We start from the raw sequence: 18,455 nt of genomic DNA, 5'->3' as shown, positions 1-18,455 counted from the left end.
CAGCACATAGAATAGATTATTACTTTAAGGTATCCCACACAAAGCCTCTGCAAGGATCCACTAGGCTTAAGATTCCCAAGTAAATAATCCAAGGAGAAGGTATCTTACGTTAGCATCCGTAAGTGGAAAGGCTTGAAGATGAGTTTCCCCACATATGCATCATTCCTCTCAATGGAACAGGCTGGGAACTTGGACATTATACATTAACAGTAACCGTGCCTGCCTCTCAACCATGAAGGCTGAAGCCACTACCCACCTGCAGATATACACTTCTATTTGGACAAATAGGCACATCCACAGGTTTGTAAATCCTGTGGTGACATCATATCAGGTATAAATCTTGGGACTTCAGGTGTAGAAACTACCTCAAATAAAATCCCTTACTTCTTCACCAGCCATTATGGGCAAGAGGCAGGCTGTCACCTGAGGGAAGAGTCTACTAGTTTATCAGAGACAATACTGTTCTCCAAGATACTACATTACTAACAAGGGGGTTACCTGCTCCAGAATCTTTTGAAAACGTAGGTTATTGTTTCTTGTAACAATGAAGAATAAGATCTTTTAACCTCTTTTATATTCTGAGGTGAATTGCACTCATTCTTTGTACACTTCACATTCATAATATCGTTTATCTTCTCATCAAACTATGGAAACCTCACATCTTCCAGGAGAAAATTATTTACATTTTTCTCTTCTTGAAAGGGGAAGAATTCTTCTACCACATGAGCATTCAACAGAAGCCCTGCTTATTTTCTCCCAAATTAGCTTTATGCCACTGATTGCTGCAGATGCTTGGGCCTCAGCCTCTTCTATTGACCCTTACTAGACTAATGACCGCAGAACCAACAGCAGTCAGGAAGGTAAAGGGACTGAGAGCTAATCCTCACTATGACACCTCTGATAAATAATTTTCATCGTGTCTTTCATAGTATTCTCTGAAATATACTTCATCCATGCTGGAGCTAGTTTAACACCATCCACCCCAGAAGGGAAACTTATTCAATGGAAAAACTGCACTGTCCCAATGCCAGTGTGCAAATTTTAACTGTCTTTACTGTCTAATCTACAGTAAAGCTCCAACTGCATCATTCTCCTTAGTTGGTTATATTTAAATAATACTGCAATATATTTAAATAATTATTTAAATATTTAAATATTTAAATACATATTTATAAATGTAAATATATATAGTTAAAAAATACACAAGACTGCAGCCATAAATGGCTTTTCCAGAGTTAAAATATAACAGTACACTGAGGATTTTTTTTATGCAGTATATCAGTGGGACGGGCAGGAGCTTCTGAAAGAGCATGGTCACTTGCAAGTAGAGTGCTCCGAGTCCCTTGCAGAAAGATAGATATAAGGGAATCCCAGGTTATTTGCTCACAGGAAAGGGGAAGAAACTGTAGCAGCTAGGGGTCAAGGAGACAGAGAAGAAAAACCTGGTTCATTTGTATTGGGAATGGAAATGCTACATGCTGCATTTCCCTTCTGTGTTGAGAGAGACAGAGGCATCTGGTCTGCCCTCAGCCCGGGCCACCTCCTGCTGGCACATGCAGAAGCAGAGGCACTAGAGCTGCAATCTGCACCAGGTCATACCATTCCCCATTTTTTTTCCCCAAAAGTGGTGCAGTAAGGGTTCAACTCCAGTGATTTTCCCACCTCTCTCTTCATTCCACTGTAAATATATTTCAAGTGTTGAATCTGGAATATGCCTAAGTTTTAGTAGCTTCATTAGTGTTCATTTTTGAAACTGAACAAGTGGATACATGTACCTTCCTGAAGCATACAAATCTTATGCAAATGGTTCTGTAACTTTATGTCATAGTTGTTTATTTTCCCACAGCATATTCATCTAAGTATGGAATGATTTCTCCAGGGAGAACATGAAAGATGGATGAGGTCGTAATTTTTTTTTTTTAACTTATATAACATGGAGTAGACATTAGAGATGTAACAAAACATTGGCATCCTTCAGGCCTGATTCTGAAAGTAAGTATTTCATCAGCCTTCTCCAACTGCTTCACTCTGGTCTGTTTTTTCAAGAGTATTCACCGAAACATTATTTCAAATGTCTTCGTAAATATGAGTCATGAGCACACAGGGAAGGGAAAGTACTTTCATTTTCTACCAATAATAAAGTAATAAAAATCAAAATTGTTTTCTAAACTCAAGCATTGGTCCTACTATAATCCAGCAGCAAAACAGCAGGTAAGAAAGTATTCTGGAAAGTACTTCTGCTACAATATTAAATTCTATTTAGTATTGCAATGCCACAGAGTCCTTGGGCCTTAACACTGCACCTGATTGATTGTTTAGATGGACTCCAGGTTTATTTATCCATCTTTACAAAAGATGGATATTAAAGAACCATCTTTACAAAATCAGCCCTCACTTCAATGCAATTCTAATCTACTAGTGGTCCCACTGACTACCTCATATAATCCTTGCAAACCCATTGATAAAATGTTGCTTTTAAAGAAAGCTATAAAAAACCCCTTACATTAGAATCTCTGTAGCATTAAAAGTCCATTTGTTAAAATATGTTTTATCTATTTGAATATCTTTTTTTATAATGCAGAACTGGAAAAAACATTTTTGCAGTGCTTTACAAAAACTGAGGATGTCCCTTCCCTAAGAAGGAAAACAAATGCAGTTACTCTGAATGCCTAGGGGCTTTTTTTCAGGTCTGCCTCTCAGATGATAGGCAAATATCCAGTTTAGGGAAAACAAATTATAAAAAGATGCAAAGACTAATCATCCAACTTCCTAGATTTTACTGGTCACTATCACTTAAATTTATTCCATCATTTCTTTATAATCAGAACACACAGTGCCAATTTTGCCCATTCTTTCCAGCTGAGCTGAACTGAGAGAACTATGGAAAGGAATTTCCAGCCCAGTTGTAATGACAGTATCAAAACAGTGGGAATGTGATGCATTCAAGCAGCTGTGCACTAAATTAAATGTTCATACATAAAAAACAGTGGAATCCTGCATACATGTTGTTTATAATGAAATAAATTCACTATAACATTCAACTTAAGAATTGATTTTTCTTATATACCTATACATATAAAAGAGCAACAAGAAAATTCAAAGCGGAATGACAAACCCTGAATGCTTGATTTTAACTTACAAAAAACCCTGAAACCAAAAAAAAAAACCCCCAAACAAAAAAAACAATCATACAAACAAACCAGAAGCAAATGCTTACACAGCAGATAAGGAGCTATCCTTCTTTGGTTTCTTCTTTTCTCGAGCATCACTAAAATCGAGAGCAGCTTTGTCCATTCCTAGTAACTCACTGATCCTGTCACGGCCATAGAACTCACCATATTTATCCATGACCTAAAGTTAGGAGGAATATTCAAGAGAATCAATTGGGAAGACCAGCTGGTCTTTAGTCTGGTTTCTGAAGACAAGAGGTTTAACATACATGACCTTTTTCAACTGTTTGTTTCCATCTGTCTATTACATGAGTCAGAGATATTTTTTTTTCTGCTCAATTGCAATCAGTGATTGCAATATATTGATAGGCAAGAGGTGGGTGTCAAAGACAAGATGTTACTACTCATTTAATGAAAACAGGAAGATGAAAGCAACCCAGCAGGAAAATAACTAAATCAATATCATCACTGACAGAAAAAAAATACACTGTGAGGTCACACAGGAAAGAGATGTTTTAAATATCCTAGCTATGTGAAAAGCTTTGATTAAAATAAGATTTCTCAAAGACAGTATTTGACCCTTACTAGCTATTCCTTCTTAGAAAAAAAGATAGATACATATTTATTCTGTTTAAAAAGGTTTTTTTAAATAACTTGAACATCTTGATTGGGAATTTTGGATTTTTTTTTTCTTTTAAGGGGAAGTATTTCACATTGAAATAGTCGTGAAACATGTCCTTGCTTATTAACTAGCTCCATTGCATAATTTTATGATCTTATTTTTGTTAGTTAATAATGCAATGAAACTATAATACACATAGAATATGGAGGAATCAAAAGATCTTGAACAGAGTGCTACAGCTAAAAATGATTTTCAGTGAATTCAAACTATCCCCCATCTCTTTCTTACAAAATTTAACATGTTTCGTAAGAAAATTTTCTGGAAATGAACATTTATTTGCTTTCATTCTCACTGAACTCACAGCTCCTTCCTAAATATTCTCTCTTCTCATTTTCAAAAGAATATTCAAAGAAATACAAAATTTTGGATAACAAGATCATGACTGAATGACTCCTGCAGGTGAGGTGGGATTTTACCAGCTTTCTAATAAGCAATGCTTTAAATCTTTATTGATATTTTTGCAGATTTTTAGAGACAAGCCTTCTTTGTCACATGCCTGAAAAACGTGCTTTATGACCGTGGATCATTCACTAGGCTGGGGATTTAAGTATATTTTTATATAAACATATATAAAAGAAAACATTATTTGCAAAATACTGTATTTGAAGGCACTTAAATCTATGCAGAGCAGTTCCTCAGCCAAAGATAAAGTACCAAAGCTTCCACACAATTTAAAACCATGCTCCTTTCCTTTTAATAGGAACCATCCTTGACCTACTACATTGAAAGAAGCAATGTAGAATTTTATTTTCTTTCTTGAGTACTCTGTGCAAGCTACTCCTTCCTCTTTGCTTAGATAGACAGATAAAAATATGTATCTAACAACTTCAAATATGCAAAAAATACTTTCAACAGCAAAATGAATACATAACTCAAAGCATTTTTTAGACAGGTTGACCTAAAACAGTTATGAAGCAGCAGAGCTACTAGTATTTAAAAAGACATGTTTCCAAAAGTGTGATTCAAGATTGGCATTAAATGGTGTGAAGGAGGGTAAATCCAATCCAACAAGATAAACACCCTCTTTTTCAGTTGTGACCAAATGCACTAGGAAGATTATTCTTGTTGTAAACTATGGTACATACATAACATTTATTTTCTAAGAGCAAGCTGAGACAACATTTGACATAACATTCATAAGAATGAACTTCAACAGTCTCTGCTTACAGAGGACTATTTTTGAGAGAGAGAGATCATCAGGTTATGTGATAAAAGCTCATCTGCACACCCACAAAGGACTACAGAGAGACAATGGCTAGGGGAAAGTCCAAAGAATACCCTGCCCAGCTACTCCCAGGCCCATCACAGGAGCCATCAGCCCATTAAAGGCCCGTCTCCTTGAGCTTAGAGGAGCACAGGGGCACAATGGCAGGCAGGAACCCAAATTACCGACTCCAAATGGATGGACACCCTGCCTGGTCCCTCCCAGGGCTGTCCCAGGAGAACCTCAGCCCCAGTGTCCAGGTGTGAAACCCATCAAGATGAGTGACTCATCCAGATCACCTTTCAGACTAAGAGGGCTACTGCCAAGGGATGTGGGATACATTATGGGATGGCAACGGAAGAGCATTTGGGAATTTCACATAACTTATTATGGGATGTTATAGGGAGGAAGCAAAGGTGGGAAAAGGGATGGATTTAGGTGATTTGGGGAGGAACAAGTGTGGGAAAATAGAGTGGACAAAAAGGGCCAGATGCATGTATATAGTTTGCTGGTCAGCACAGTTGTCTGACTATGCACTGTGCCTAAACATCTCAATCTGTCCTATCTTCTTATTAAATTCCATTCTAACCCTCTCCTGGGTAAGGGACTCTATTCTGTGTGCATGGAGATGAATACATAAATACACACAGACAAAACAATTTACATATGTTGCAATATACATACACAGAAATTCTCCACGGAATTTCATGAATGTATTTGAATTCCTGTTTTATACAACAAGCTGTATGTAGAAAAATTTTGAAACTACCCAAACCACACAAAAGTAGTTGTAAGCATGAGGTGAGTAAGGAATTCTGTGTATTTTAAAATGGTAAATACGGAAATCTACACTGAATCAAAGTTATATTTCAAAGAAGTGTAGTCCACATTTCTTCAAACATGAAAATAAACATGAATTAAAACTTTATTTTAACTTCATATACCTTTTTAAAACTAAGCCTTACCTTTCTTTTCACAAATTTGTCCCAATAATTATTTGGAAAAGACCTGAAAAACACAGATAAACAAGATTACATTTTAGACAATCATGAGAAGATGCAGTAGTTACTAAGATGTCATAACAATTACATACTGATTTTGTTTCTAAGAGGCTCTTTGTTGTTGCTATTGCCAGCTAGTCATTTGGAAGTCACTGGAATGAAAGTTGCCAAATGGTGTTCAGCCTGCCATGTTAACGTGCCTGGGAAAGAGCTGCAGAGCCGATGCCTGCAGAGGGGGTTCTAAAGCAGTTGGATCACACAGTCCCACCAGGCAGAGAGTCGGGACTTTAAATATGTTCCTAAAGGAGAGCCTTCAAGAGACACTAAAAGGATGCAAAGCATAGTTCATTCTTGAACTGACAGCAATACACAATTGTTACTGTGCTTGCCAAAAGAAATTCATCGCAAGTTTTTTTTTTCTTTTATGGAACAGAAATAATTTTAAAGCAAAAACCTAGGAATTAATAAGATTAAAAAGTAATAGTAAACATTAGCATAACAGGTGCCTGAAATATTTTGTATACCCTTGCTAGAAATACATCCCTCACAATTGTTTATTTCAGACAAACTGGATGATCAACTATATAATTGTGGAGATTGAAGAACAATTCCTTGCAAAGCTATAAAGAGACAGAGTAGGTAAAAACTCACTGTGTGTTGATTACAAGTCTATCCCACTGTCCCTTAATATCATCTTCTGATGGCTGTTCAGTTATATATAGCCCATCAAATTCCAATTTCCTTGCCACTTCCTTTTCTCTCTTAAAAATAACCAGTGGAACCTGCAGTTGAAAAAAATATCAGGAATTATTTAAAATACACTGACATGTCTGCAAATTTTTAAGAAAAGCTGGTTGTTATGAAAAATGAAGTATGAAAACTTAACAAAGCAAGAATAGTACTTAAAAAAATTAAAAGACTTGACAATTGCCCAGAACACTGCAAAGGTATAGGTGCACAAGGACCAGGCCACTCAGAATCATATAACTACAGTGTACCACACAGTTGTAAAAAGATGGCCAAAAACCCTGAAAAAGGATCCTTCAAATAAAAATAGTTTTTCAGTGCTATGGAGCTATTTAGAGCTAGTCAGGTGAGAGAGAGCTAAAATAATTTTTAAATGCTTAGAAATTCTAGTTCCAAAATATTAATTTGGGATCACACTTTTGGATTGCATTTTGATACCCAGAGGTGTTAGAGGTTGCCTTTCATTTGTTAAAGAATTCTTGAGATTTCACAGTGGGAAGCAAAGTGGTTTCACAGCAGAGAGCAAAGAAAGACTGGAAGCAGTAACAAGAAAAATCCTTAAATCACATTCACATTCCATACACTTGATTTGTGCTCTGTAGTTCTTTGTCAGCAGCTGAGACACCTGAGCAGTAAGGATCAGGCTTTACCTACAACTCTCTTTCATCAGCTGGATGATATTCAAAAGCACATTCTGAGAAGGCAGATGTAACTAGTGGTGCCAGTGGAGTGGATTTTTCTTAGAAATCTGTTGCCAAAAAAATAAACCCTACTCTTCCCTGGAATTATTTCACAGGTCCCCAAAATTCACCCACCCTGCATTACCCACCTCGACCGTATTACTAGTCAAGTCTGGACATGAGTATACTGAAATAGTAATAATAAAAATTAGACTACTCAAACAACATGGTGAGGGTATTAGTTACAATACCAGTAGTTCTAATCTTATTTTCAGGCAGCTAATTGGGAAAAATTTAGTGGATTTCATGAAGATCAATCTCCGGAAGCAAACATATCATACACAGAACTGCAGTTATGAAGATTTTTAATTTTGAAAGAAGTATATCTCCAAAGACAGATACTGAAACCATATTTGCTCTTTTCTTCAGGGTTTCAGAATTGGAAAGAAGGCAATTAATGATAGCAAGTAATGATAATAATGTGTTTCCCTTCTAGTCAGAGAATAAATGTAGTTCAAAAAAACAATGTGGGAAAGTAGCATAAAAAGTCATAGCGGGGAAAAAAAAAAAGCTATGAGGTGGGAGAAGAGGACATCTCAAAAGCTAGAATCTAAGCTTTCATGCTGCATGCCAACCAGTGAAACAGGAAAACGTGTTTTAATATTTATTGACCTGCAAAGACACTTAAGGTAGAGATGAAAATCAACCACTTAATGCAGTAGTATGATGACCATTTGCCTCAACTACAAATGCAGATCATGTCTTTTTAGCATAGAAAAAGTATTATTAGAAAAAGAAGAAAAGAAAAATATCAAGGACCACATAAAAGCTTAATAAAGAAATTATAATTGTAAGGACAAATGAGCAGCCATACTGGGTCATAGCAAAGGTCAATTTAATTTAGTACTACCTTGCACTTTGGCCTATAGTTTTTGCCTCACAAAAAGTGTAAAAATGGGGGAAGTACATCCCAGATATACCCCTCCCAGCTCCAGAGATTTATGGCATTTGGCCTTCCTAAACCAGAAGCAGCATTTTGCCAATAAAGGCGGCATCTTTATTTCTTACATCCCTAACAGAGATCTTCTGCAAGATATTCTGTTAAAAGATGCTCAAGTTCTTGCCAAAACACTACCACTAGAGTGTGTATGAAAAGTAGGCATTGTCTATAGCCACAACATGCAGTAGTGGTATTCCAAAATGCTGCATGCTTTTCAAATGACCCAGTTGACAGACTAGTAACGCAGACACCGTCATCTAGCTTCCTCTGGCCATGTGTGTTCGCAGCTTGTCTTTGAGAGTCACCAGCAGCTTCTGACACAGGTTACTGCTGTAATTGTTCGGCTGACATGGTAACGGTGCAAATGCTGATCCTATGATCCAGTGTCAGCCCAGCAAATCAGGCTCTGGCCTGTAACTTCCTGAATTCACACATCACCTAACACACAATTTCTGTGTAGGTTACGCTAAGAGAATAGTGTTTCTTTACGTGGTCCCTCAAGCTGCTTAAGCAAAGTTGTTATGACTTTGTTCCAATTTATACCACTCAATGGATAAAAAAGTTGGGAGCTAGAAGAAAAAGCAATGTTCAGTGTTTCTTACTTTCAAACAGTAATACCCTATGATGCAGAAGAATGAGATGACTGTGTGTAGGATGGCCAAAATCCGGAGCGTGGGCTCCATGTAGCCACTGCTTTCTTCCAGGACATAATGCACTGCAATGACCCTCTGGTTGTCGCTTTCCAGGCTGTTCAACTTGGTACTTTCACCAGCAGACACCACAGGAACTTCCTTTTCTTCTGTCACAGCAGAGGTGGAGACCTGTTTAAATCACTTAATCTTAATACTGCAGCTGTATTCCTTTGACAGGAGCTTTACACTACTACAAGCTAAGCAGTATAACTGAAAACGATACCAAGGACAATATAATTGTGAGAAAGAATTTTTGGAAATAATTTTTTGCATAAAAATTTCCACAGAGAATACCTCACAGAGACCTTTTCATCTCATTACACCAATCTGTGATCGTGTGCATTTTCTTTTTTTTTTTTTTCCACTCTGTCCATGGTAGCAAATTTGGGCCATACTGAATTTTATCACCTCAAATTCAAGAAAGGGCATAGCCTTCTTGGAAGAAACCCAGTCAGTTCCTGACATTCCCACATGTAGCCTTTATCAGAAGGGCTCTGCCACAAACTGATTCGCATCTGAAGAATCTAGACTTGTATTAACAATACTAAAAGTCTTGACAAAGAAGATCAGTGATATTCTAGGCAGCTTAAGATGATGTGACTTCTTCTTGCTGTACACACCCTCTCAGGGGAGCATAATGGCACAAGAAAACATCTCAGCTGAGATGTATTAGTTTAAGTTGCCAGTGAAGGCTGGGCTTGGCTGAGTCACTGTACTGTGAAAGGGAGCATCTGAGGCATGGGTATGCCTTTCAGTCTGCTGTCTCTGTCGCAGCACAGAACTTTGTAAATAGCTATTTGTGCACTGGAAGTCTATTATGACTTCACACAAACACTTTAGCTCTCATTGTGTTAGATATCTGAAGTGGCAGCATGAAGCAGCTATTGAATCTGTTAGGCGAGGCAGTTTTACCATAGTATACTGCCTACAAAACCTGAATGTGTTTCAGTATACAACTCAAAAAGTAATATTTTGACAAGTTTACCTTATAGAAAAGCAGGATGAAGTTGATGGCAAAAGCAACAAACAACGCCAACATCCTCATGTTGTAAAAGTTTCGCGCAAAATAATTCTGAAAATAGAAACAGAACATAAATACACCGTGCCTAATAATGATATCAGTCATTATTAGGTTGTTGCATGGGGTTTTTTTGTTTCCCCTACAGAGCTTTTAAATAGAATTACAAATAGGGGGGAGAAAAAAAAAAAAAAAGAAAAAATCAAACATTTTGAGTGATGTATTGTACAAATTTTCTCCTACTCCGTATGTGCAATAATGGATAAAGGACCTTTTGTTTCACTCCATGCAGAAAGGGATGAAGGATTTCTAATTGCCTCTTACATCTTTTTCATTATCCTCTCAATACACTTAGAGACAACACAGAGACACCACAATGTAATAGTAATGTAATAGTAATACAGAAATCTCTATCTTCCCTGTACCTCAATATTCTTGCATATGGCAAATTCTTACTTTAACCAAGAAACAAAAATGTCTGCATATAAGTTTATTTTAAATCTTTTTTCGATTCCAAAATCAATCACTTTTTTACCAGATCAGCAAAAAGTTCATCTGTGACCTAAGTACCATGAGTAGAAAGCTTCTCTCACATTATGATGCTATCAAAAGGATTGCAGAAACGTACCTTTTCCCTTCCTGACAATTCACAAACCTTTCTAGCACACATTTTGAATGCTTTAACTCTCACATGGGAATTCCTCCATTTTTCAGCGCTAACCATAGATGACTATTAGTGAATTATTAAATGAGACTATTAGAAGAAAAATTAAATTAAATTTGCATGACTGCTACATGATTAGCCTAAAAGATTAATCTGAGTTCAAAAGCAAAACTTAAACACCTAGTTCCTTATTAAGATTGTGACTGCAGTTGTGTAGTTTTGCTGTGTTACTCATGTTAGAAGTAGGCTGTCTCTACACAATCGTATCTACTAGATATATAGCAAAAGTTAATTTCTTTTTGCTTTGCATTTCACACTAGCCTCACAGAATACGTGTGGAATCTCCTAGCTCATAAAAGCATGAATTTTAAGTAGTGCCACAGCAAACTCAGGGATATCATATTTTACTGAGACACTCTCAGATACAGTTATACTATTTTTATTAGTCTTATTTTCCACAGGTTTTGAGAATTTTCTCGAATGATAACTTGCTCTTTCACAAAAAAAATCTGTAACATCTTTTCTTATGAGTTTTAGGCTAAGCACTGTATCTGAATAAATTCTTTTTATAGGAGAGCTTGTCATTTCCCAAAGTTGCCTCTCAGGGAAAGACAAATCCTACAGGCTCACAAGCTGCTGTGAAAATTTGGGACATTTTATTCACATAAAAATGCATGGCTGTTTTCCAATGATGGACAGGCATCTCCGAAGGTCTGGGTTTTGGGCAATAATTGTCTTCCTAAGAATTAATATCTTGTCTACTAAGTTATTTGTGTGTTTCTTTTCTCTAACTTTCCAGTTAAACCTTTGCCTTTATGTCCTTTTTATGGATGATGGTGGATAGAAAAATGAGGTTCATCAGATGCAAATTTGTCTTTACACTGGTAGAGTAATATGGTGGTACACATCCCTGCCAACAGCTAAACACATAGTCTAGAGAATAGCTTACAAGAAGCTTCTGTTGGTATGCAATGATTTTCTTCCAGAAAGCTGATTCCTGAACTTCTGGTTCTCCATATCTGTGAGTATGAAGTTGCCTTAATTTCTGTTTCCCTTTGTCTTCCTTGGCTTTCTCTTCTTTTTCTCCATCTTCTCCTCTTAGGACACAAATGAAGCCAAAATAATGTCAAGTTAATAAAATTGCTAAACAAAAAAATAAAACCACACCCTCAAAGCGGCTGTTGCATCTTTTCATGAGGCTCAAGTAGCCATGACTCACGCAGTTCACACACATGAATAATAAGGAGCCATATCTCTTTTCAGCCCAAAGCACTGGCAAGGGTGACAGTCTGGTTAAGTCTACAGATAATTAAACTTACTGGTTTGGCATTTTGAAGTAAGGATGCTAACTGGTAGAGGCAGGTAATCGAGAATCTGCCAAACTTATTACCTGAGGGTGTGCTTCATAATTGTGCAGCTAATATTTGCACTGACAAATGTCTGTAAGCTGACAGCTGTATGTCTGTATAAGTGCCTCTACGTCTAAGTGCTCCCCTCCAACCTCATGCACTTGAACTATCTGGTTCCCACAAAGCTTGTAGAAAACTTTGGTTCTTCTTGCATTTACAAGCCAAACCTCAAGTTTTAAATTCTGCATTTCTGCCCACCTGAGGAATTCATAAGTACCCACTCCAGGAGGAGATACGAATAAGAAAGCTTGACAGCATTCGATGTGTGATCATCACCATGCTGCCTGATTACAGAAAGTCATAGCTAGTGGGCTGCCTTCTCCAAACACATGATCTAAGGAACTGCAAATTATCTTAGAAGTTAATTTGACCTGACAGCATGATAGATGAAAGGATCACAGAAGTCCATTTGAAGCCAAACCAGAGTGAGAGGCAACTTACAAGTTACATTATTAATTTCTCTATACCTACCTACAAACAGAATAACTGATGTCCTAAGCTGCTTCTCTTACTAGAATACACTTGACAAACTTTCACTTGAAAGTTCACTTGAAAGCTTTTCTTATGTTAGGAGTGGCTTCAGGGCAGCTAATAGTGCCAGGCACTGCACTCCTTACAGAGAATGCAGGTATCACTGCAACTCACGTAAGTCAAGCGGAGCAATCAACAGTGAAGTGACCTTCGAAAGTCAGCAAGAGTCTCCTTCACAAAGTTATACTGGCTGAGTTAGAAATTTGCTGTACTGATTAGGAAGAAGAGTTTTTGTTACTGGCAAGTGTTTGTCATCCCAGGAGCACAATAAGGATAGAGCTTGAGACTCAGGGACCCACTTAGAATTTTGGCAGTGACATATCAGCTACAGGAACTGTACATGTATCAGAACTGTACATGTATCAGGAACCATAAAATACAGGGATGAAGTGCCATGCTTTTTATTGGTTAAAACCAAGCACTATGTTTTGCTTTCCACTATTTTTATTCTGAGCTAATCTCATTAACATTAGTTTTTAACATATCCTAAAAAGTTTAAAATGCTCATTTATCAAATGCTAACACTTGTTCCTCATGAAGATGTGAGAGTACTCAGTAATTCATTAAAATTATATTGGAATATTAAGGTTTTGCAAAATCCAAATAACCGAAAACAGGTCATAGCACATGGGAGGGGCAAAACAGATTCAGTCTCTACCACTGATGGATAACAAGTCTCTGGAACCCAGGTGCTCTTTTTTCCAATAGATTTTCTTCTAGCTTTCAAACTTGCCAAGAAAAACTCCATCAAACACATTCTAAAAGAAACTAAATCAACATTACAAAGGATGCTGCTGGAAGAGGGACATTCATAAAATCTCTGAGTGATGCTATTTACATGGCATTTCCTTGCAAATGTGCATCGATGTGGAGGATGGTTAAAAAAATATCCTAACTGTGGAATGTGAATGGACACTAAATTAAAGGCAAAGAAGTAAGTACAAATCAAGCTGTTTTTTCAGTGAAACAAACCACATTTCATAGGATCAGAGGTTAAAGTAACACATACTCTGCTTTTTCAGGTTCAGATTTTGTTTCCTCCTTCTCTTCCTTTTCATCTGCTTTCACCTGCTCCTACAGAAAGTGGAAAAGAAAGATTAAAAAAAGTGTCTAAACACTATTATACAGTACAGAATTAGTTAAAAGGATACAGAGAGCATAGAGTGTTAGGCTTTTTTTTTTTTTTTTTCAACAATTGAAACCCTGAGAGAAGATGATCCTTCAGTTTACATTAATGAAGAGATATTTTAACACTGAATTAAAAGCAAACCAAAACACCATGTACTTAGATAAGGCTCTGGGAATTCAAGTTTATGATGTCAGAGAGGGTAAACACCAGTAATTATATGTGATTCCTTAAAAAACGTGTCACAAAACCCAAAAAAAAAAAGAGATGCAAGTTTTATTTCAAGACTATACTTAACATACAGAAGAGAGGAACAAACAGCAGAAATAAAAGATACAGTTACCTGGATTTTTTCCTGTACCTCGGGCATTGGAGCTAAGGAGGGAGTGCTCAGTAAATCACTCAAACCAGCATTTGGATTGTGAGGGATCAATTTATACTGTCCACCTTCTCGTTTCAAATCCAAACCAAATATATCTGAGAGTAGATCACTCTCATCTGATAAAGTTCTCAGATCTGTCAAGTCTTCTGTAGGCAATGCAGCTTCTGTTGGCTTCCTCTCCCCCTCTTCTCCTTCCCCACGCACCTCATCCTGAGTGGGATCTGGCATATTAGCTAATAGTTCAGCCACTTTGATTTTCTTTGCTCCTTCTACTAGGCTTCCTCCAAGCAGCAAACTGCATATGATGCGAAAGAAGCCCCGGACAACACTACAAGCAAAATGTAGTAAGCCCATCAAAATGCTCCAATAGGAAGAAAACAAAGCCATGACCATGTCCTTCATGGTCATTTTCTTCACTTTTTTCATCTGTTTCTTTAGGCTCTTCATGCTGAGCATTTTCATAAGAGTCATCAAATTATACTTGAGAGCTACTAACGCTGACTTCATCGTCACGAGAGAGAAGAAACCCATCCTAGGATCCTGTTCCTCAGGCTTATCTTTCTCATTTTCCTCTTTATTTGCTGACCTTTCATTCAGATCTGACTCAGAGATCTGGGCGGCCAGTTGCATTTCAAAGATGGTATCCTCACAGAAATTAACAAAAAGCTCCATCTTTTCTTTCTCCCCTCCTTCATTTACAACATCAAATATAAATTGTCTCTTTGACTCTTTTACCTGAGGTTTCTCCCACTGAGTCCGACTTGACTCACTTATTTCAAAATAAACTCGTTCAATGCGCTTCGCACTGCCCATTATTTCTATGCGTCCAAGGAAAGGCTGAAAGTAATTCAGCACGCTCTCTGACAGTTCAAGAAAAGTTTGCAAGCGGGTATCATGGGGCATGTGTTCTGACAGGTTGGTCAGGAGAACAGCGACATTGAAACCAATGTCTTTGGCAGGTTCATGGAATCGTTTCACAAACTCCTCATAGTCGAGAGTCTCATTCTCATCTGTTTCAGCACATGATAGCAGAAACTCAGTTTCAGACTGGGTGTAATGCTTATGGCTTTCCATTGCTTTGTGAAAATCCCTCTTTGAAATTATCCCTTTACCATCAGGGTCATATTCTTTGAATGCATCAGAGGAAGTTAAATCCTTCAACTTTAAGAACATATCAAAAAACTTCAGAATCATCTCCACATTGTTGGACGATTCCACAAGCATATCGACCATCTGCTTGCCAATAGTTCCATTCACAACATTACCTAGATGTGATGACATGAAGTTAGAGATACTGATGGCAGCAAATGTTTTGGCAAAGAAAAGCGCATAATAATGACTAGTGAGATAATCAAACAGTAAGAATGATAAACTATTGGTTAACACACTCACATGAGAAAGCTAGTTGTAAAATCAGAAATCTTTTACTAATAACACTACCTTAAGACTTGGAAAAAACATAAGTGACTATGTATTTGCCATTAAAGAAAGGAAGAACTAACAAGCCCTACATCTGTTACATTTAATATAGTACTAAACATGAGGCAGCATACTATGAATTTTACTATAGTGCAACATAGACAGAACTAGTGTCACATTAGTTAGAATGAGTAGCTCAGTAGGTTACTCGTGAAGCACAGCCTACAATACTAAGAATTTACTTTGCGTCTCAGTGACCTTCTATGAACAAAGCAGTAGCAGTAGCAATACATGCTACATTGCAATCTATGCTGCATTTACTGCCTTCCCAGTTCTCTCAAGAAAATAAGTGTGATAGGATATACGTAGGAAGCAAAAAGGAAAAACAGATCTTTGGATCATCTATGTGTATGTCTGGTTAGTCTAGTACTGGAAGCACTAACACAATACCATAATGGAGCTAAAGAAATAGCAGTATTTCTTGACAATGATCACATTCTCTGGGGAATCATAATTTCAGGTACTAGCTATAAAGGACCTTGAACCTAGTCAGTAGATGAATCAAAGCCTGTTCTTTATGGCTAAGATCACTACTAAAATAAATGCAATATAGTAAAGGTGTTAATAAAATGACTGATAAATGATTCAGTTCCTAGAACTCAGGATTCCAACTTCAATAGTGAAAAAACTTTTCACCTAAGCTAAAAGAGAAGCCAAGTTCATGGAAACAAAGTAAAACTTCTGCCAGAGCTGGATTTTATACAATTCTGACATTCAGAATTAATATAAACTATATCAACTACGCTATATAAATCTCCCATTCACTTTAAGACCTAACAGTTCTTCTCACAATTGAGACATGAAAATTAAAAACCCAAAGGAAAATAGAGCATTATTTATCACATGAAGAAAATCACAAAGGTAAAAACTTTGCTAAAACAACAGTGAAAGAGAATTTCAAATTAAATTTTGACTACCTTCCAGCATAGACAGCAACATGACAACCATATCCTTCTGAAGATCCATTAATTCCTTCAGTAATTCAATTTGACTGGAATCCTAAATAATGAACACAATATATATGATATCTGTTGACTTCTATGACATTTATGCATGCATATTTCACCCTGTAAAAATGAGACTTCGAAATTAAGAAGCTAGTAGTGTCAAAGCTGGTAATACAGTGAAAATACATTTAATTGCTTGATTCCTTACAGTACATTTACAGGATCAAACATTTACATGATCATCTGTTTAGAAGACAGTAATTTAATAAAGACAAAGTGAAAACTGAAGGTGATGAAAAAATTTAAAGCAATAATTGGGTATGTCAAGCTCACAGATGATGCCTCTAATGTTTCATGTCAGCTAAAATATTGTCGCTGTTGGTGTAATCAAGTTTACAACTATGAAGACTTGTAAAAACAACAACAGAAGCATCACGTAGAGATCAAAGTGTAACATGATTCAAAGTGAGTGATTCCATTACAGGCCACTGAACTTTTTTGGGGGGAAAGAAAAGTAGAAATAAAATTTCAAAATATTTATTAATAAAGCTCCATTAGTATATCGTTAAATAGACACAATATTGATTCTTTTAGCCATCTTTTATCTCATTTGGCTTATCAAGTTTACTATTTCACTTGCCAATGATTTCAACCTGGAGACTATCTGGATAGATTTATTCAACTACTTAATTTCTTCCTTAGTGATACATTGTTGCATCATGCCATTGATAAGGCATACTTGAGCATTGCTGGACTTCAGTGATTAGTACAACAAACTCGAGGTACTTTATGGCAATTTGGATCTTGGATTGAAAACAGCACAAGTTGGAAATAATGAAGATTTCTAATTGATTTGTCTTGTAAGTTTTCATTATAAATCTTCTTACTTCAAAAGCTGCTTACAACCTGGATGATCTTTGTTCATTTAGATTGAAAATTTTACTATCATTTTCTGCCTTACAGAGATTTCTTAAGAAGTGTTACCAATATCACCTTGTTGCTTCCTAGTACAAGACTAGAGAAGGAAAATGCAAATTAAAAAAACCCCAAACGAAACAGTGATTTAGTTTTGTTCCTATTTAAATCTTGTTTCAAATATTCTCCAGAAGTGCTCTGGAAACTCCTGATTTAAAACAAAAATGAAATACTTAGCCTAGGCAGGCCCCTCTTACAGAAAAAAGCCATATGGCAGCTCCTTATAAATCCATTTAATCACTCTCTACACCTTTGAAAACTGGTACTTCAACAGAATCCAAAAAGCTTATTAATATATTCTTGCAATAAATATAAATGAACAAAAGAGCCCACGTCTGTTCTAGTCTTTCCCAAGGCTCTGCTAGCCCCCTAAAGGAGCTCCCAAAAGCCAAGAGCTTGAGCTCCACACAAGAGAAAGACACCATCATTATTTATCATACATTTGGAGTAGACTGTGTTTCTGTCATCCCACAGAACAGCATGAGTAACTCCACACACTACAATGGATCTCATTGTGCAAAGCTTCTTGGCTCTCTCTGAGGCGGCAGGATGAGTATCATTATTTTCTAGATGCAGTAATTAAAATATGCTATTAAGCCACTCCCGGCACAGCTGAGACTATAAACTTGTCATTACTGTAAAAACAAATCTTGCCAATGGCCACAACATATTTCTCAATTAACACATAGCTACCATGTGTTTGACTCGCTGTCAGTAACTACTTAGATAACTGCATTCCATGTTGCTT

The 18,455-nt window shown here is 36.8% G+C and overlaps 1 protein-coding gene across 1 annotated transcript in view; it reads right to left on the bottom strand.

The window, feature by feature from the left end:
• The window catches only part of RYR2 (ryanodine receptor 2), a 334,723-nt gene that overhangs the window by 17,467 nt on the left and 298,801 nt on the right, over positions 1–18,455 (bottom strand). Inside the window, exons 90-98 of the mRNA XM_075497176.1 lie at positions 16,703–16,784; positions 14,268–15,571; positions 13,808–13,872; positions 11,808–11,955; positions 10,162–10,248; positions 9,087–9,305; positions 6,709–6,839; positions 6,022–6,064; positions 3,218–3,351 (exon numbers count right to left, since the gene is read on the bottom strand). Of these exons, the coding sequence (XP_075353291.1) occupies positions 3,218–3,351; positions 6,022–6,064; positions 6,709–6,839; positions 9,087–9,305; positions 10,162–10,248; positions 11,808–11,955; positions 13,808–13,872; positions 14,268–15,571; positions 16,703–16,784 (2,213 nt within the window). The remainder of the gene's footprint in view (positions 1–3,217; positions 3,352–6,021; positions 6,065–6,708; positions 6,840–9,086; positions 9,306–10,161; positions 10,249–11,807; positions 11,956–13,807; positions 13,873–14,267; positions 15,572–16,702; positions 16,785–18,455) is intronic.

This window comes from Mycteria americana, chromosome 3 (assembly GCF_035582795.1).
Source record: "Mycteria americana isolate JAX WOST 10 ecotype Jacksonville Zoo and Gardens chromosome 3, USCA_MyAme_1.0, whole genome shotgun sequence".
NCBI lineage: Eukaryota > Metazoa > Chordata > Aves > Ciconiiformes > Ciconiidae > Mycteria > Mycteria americana.
This window is presented reverse-complemented; position numbering and strand designations above follow the sequence as displayed.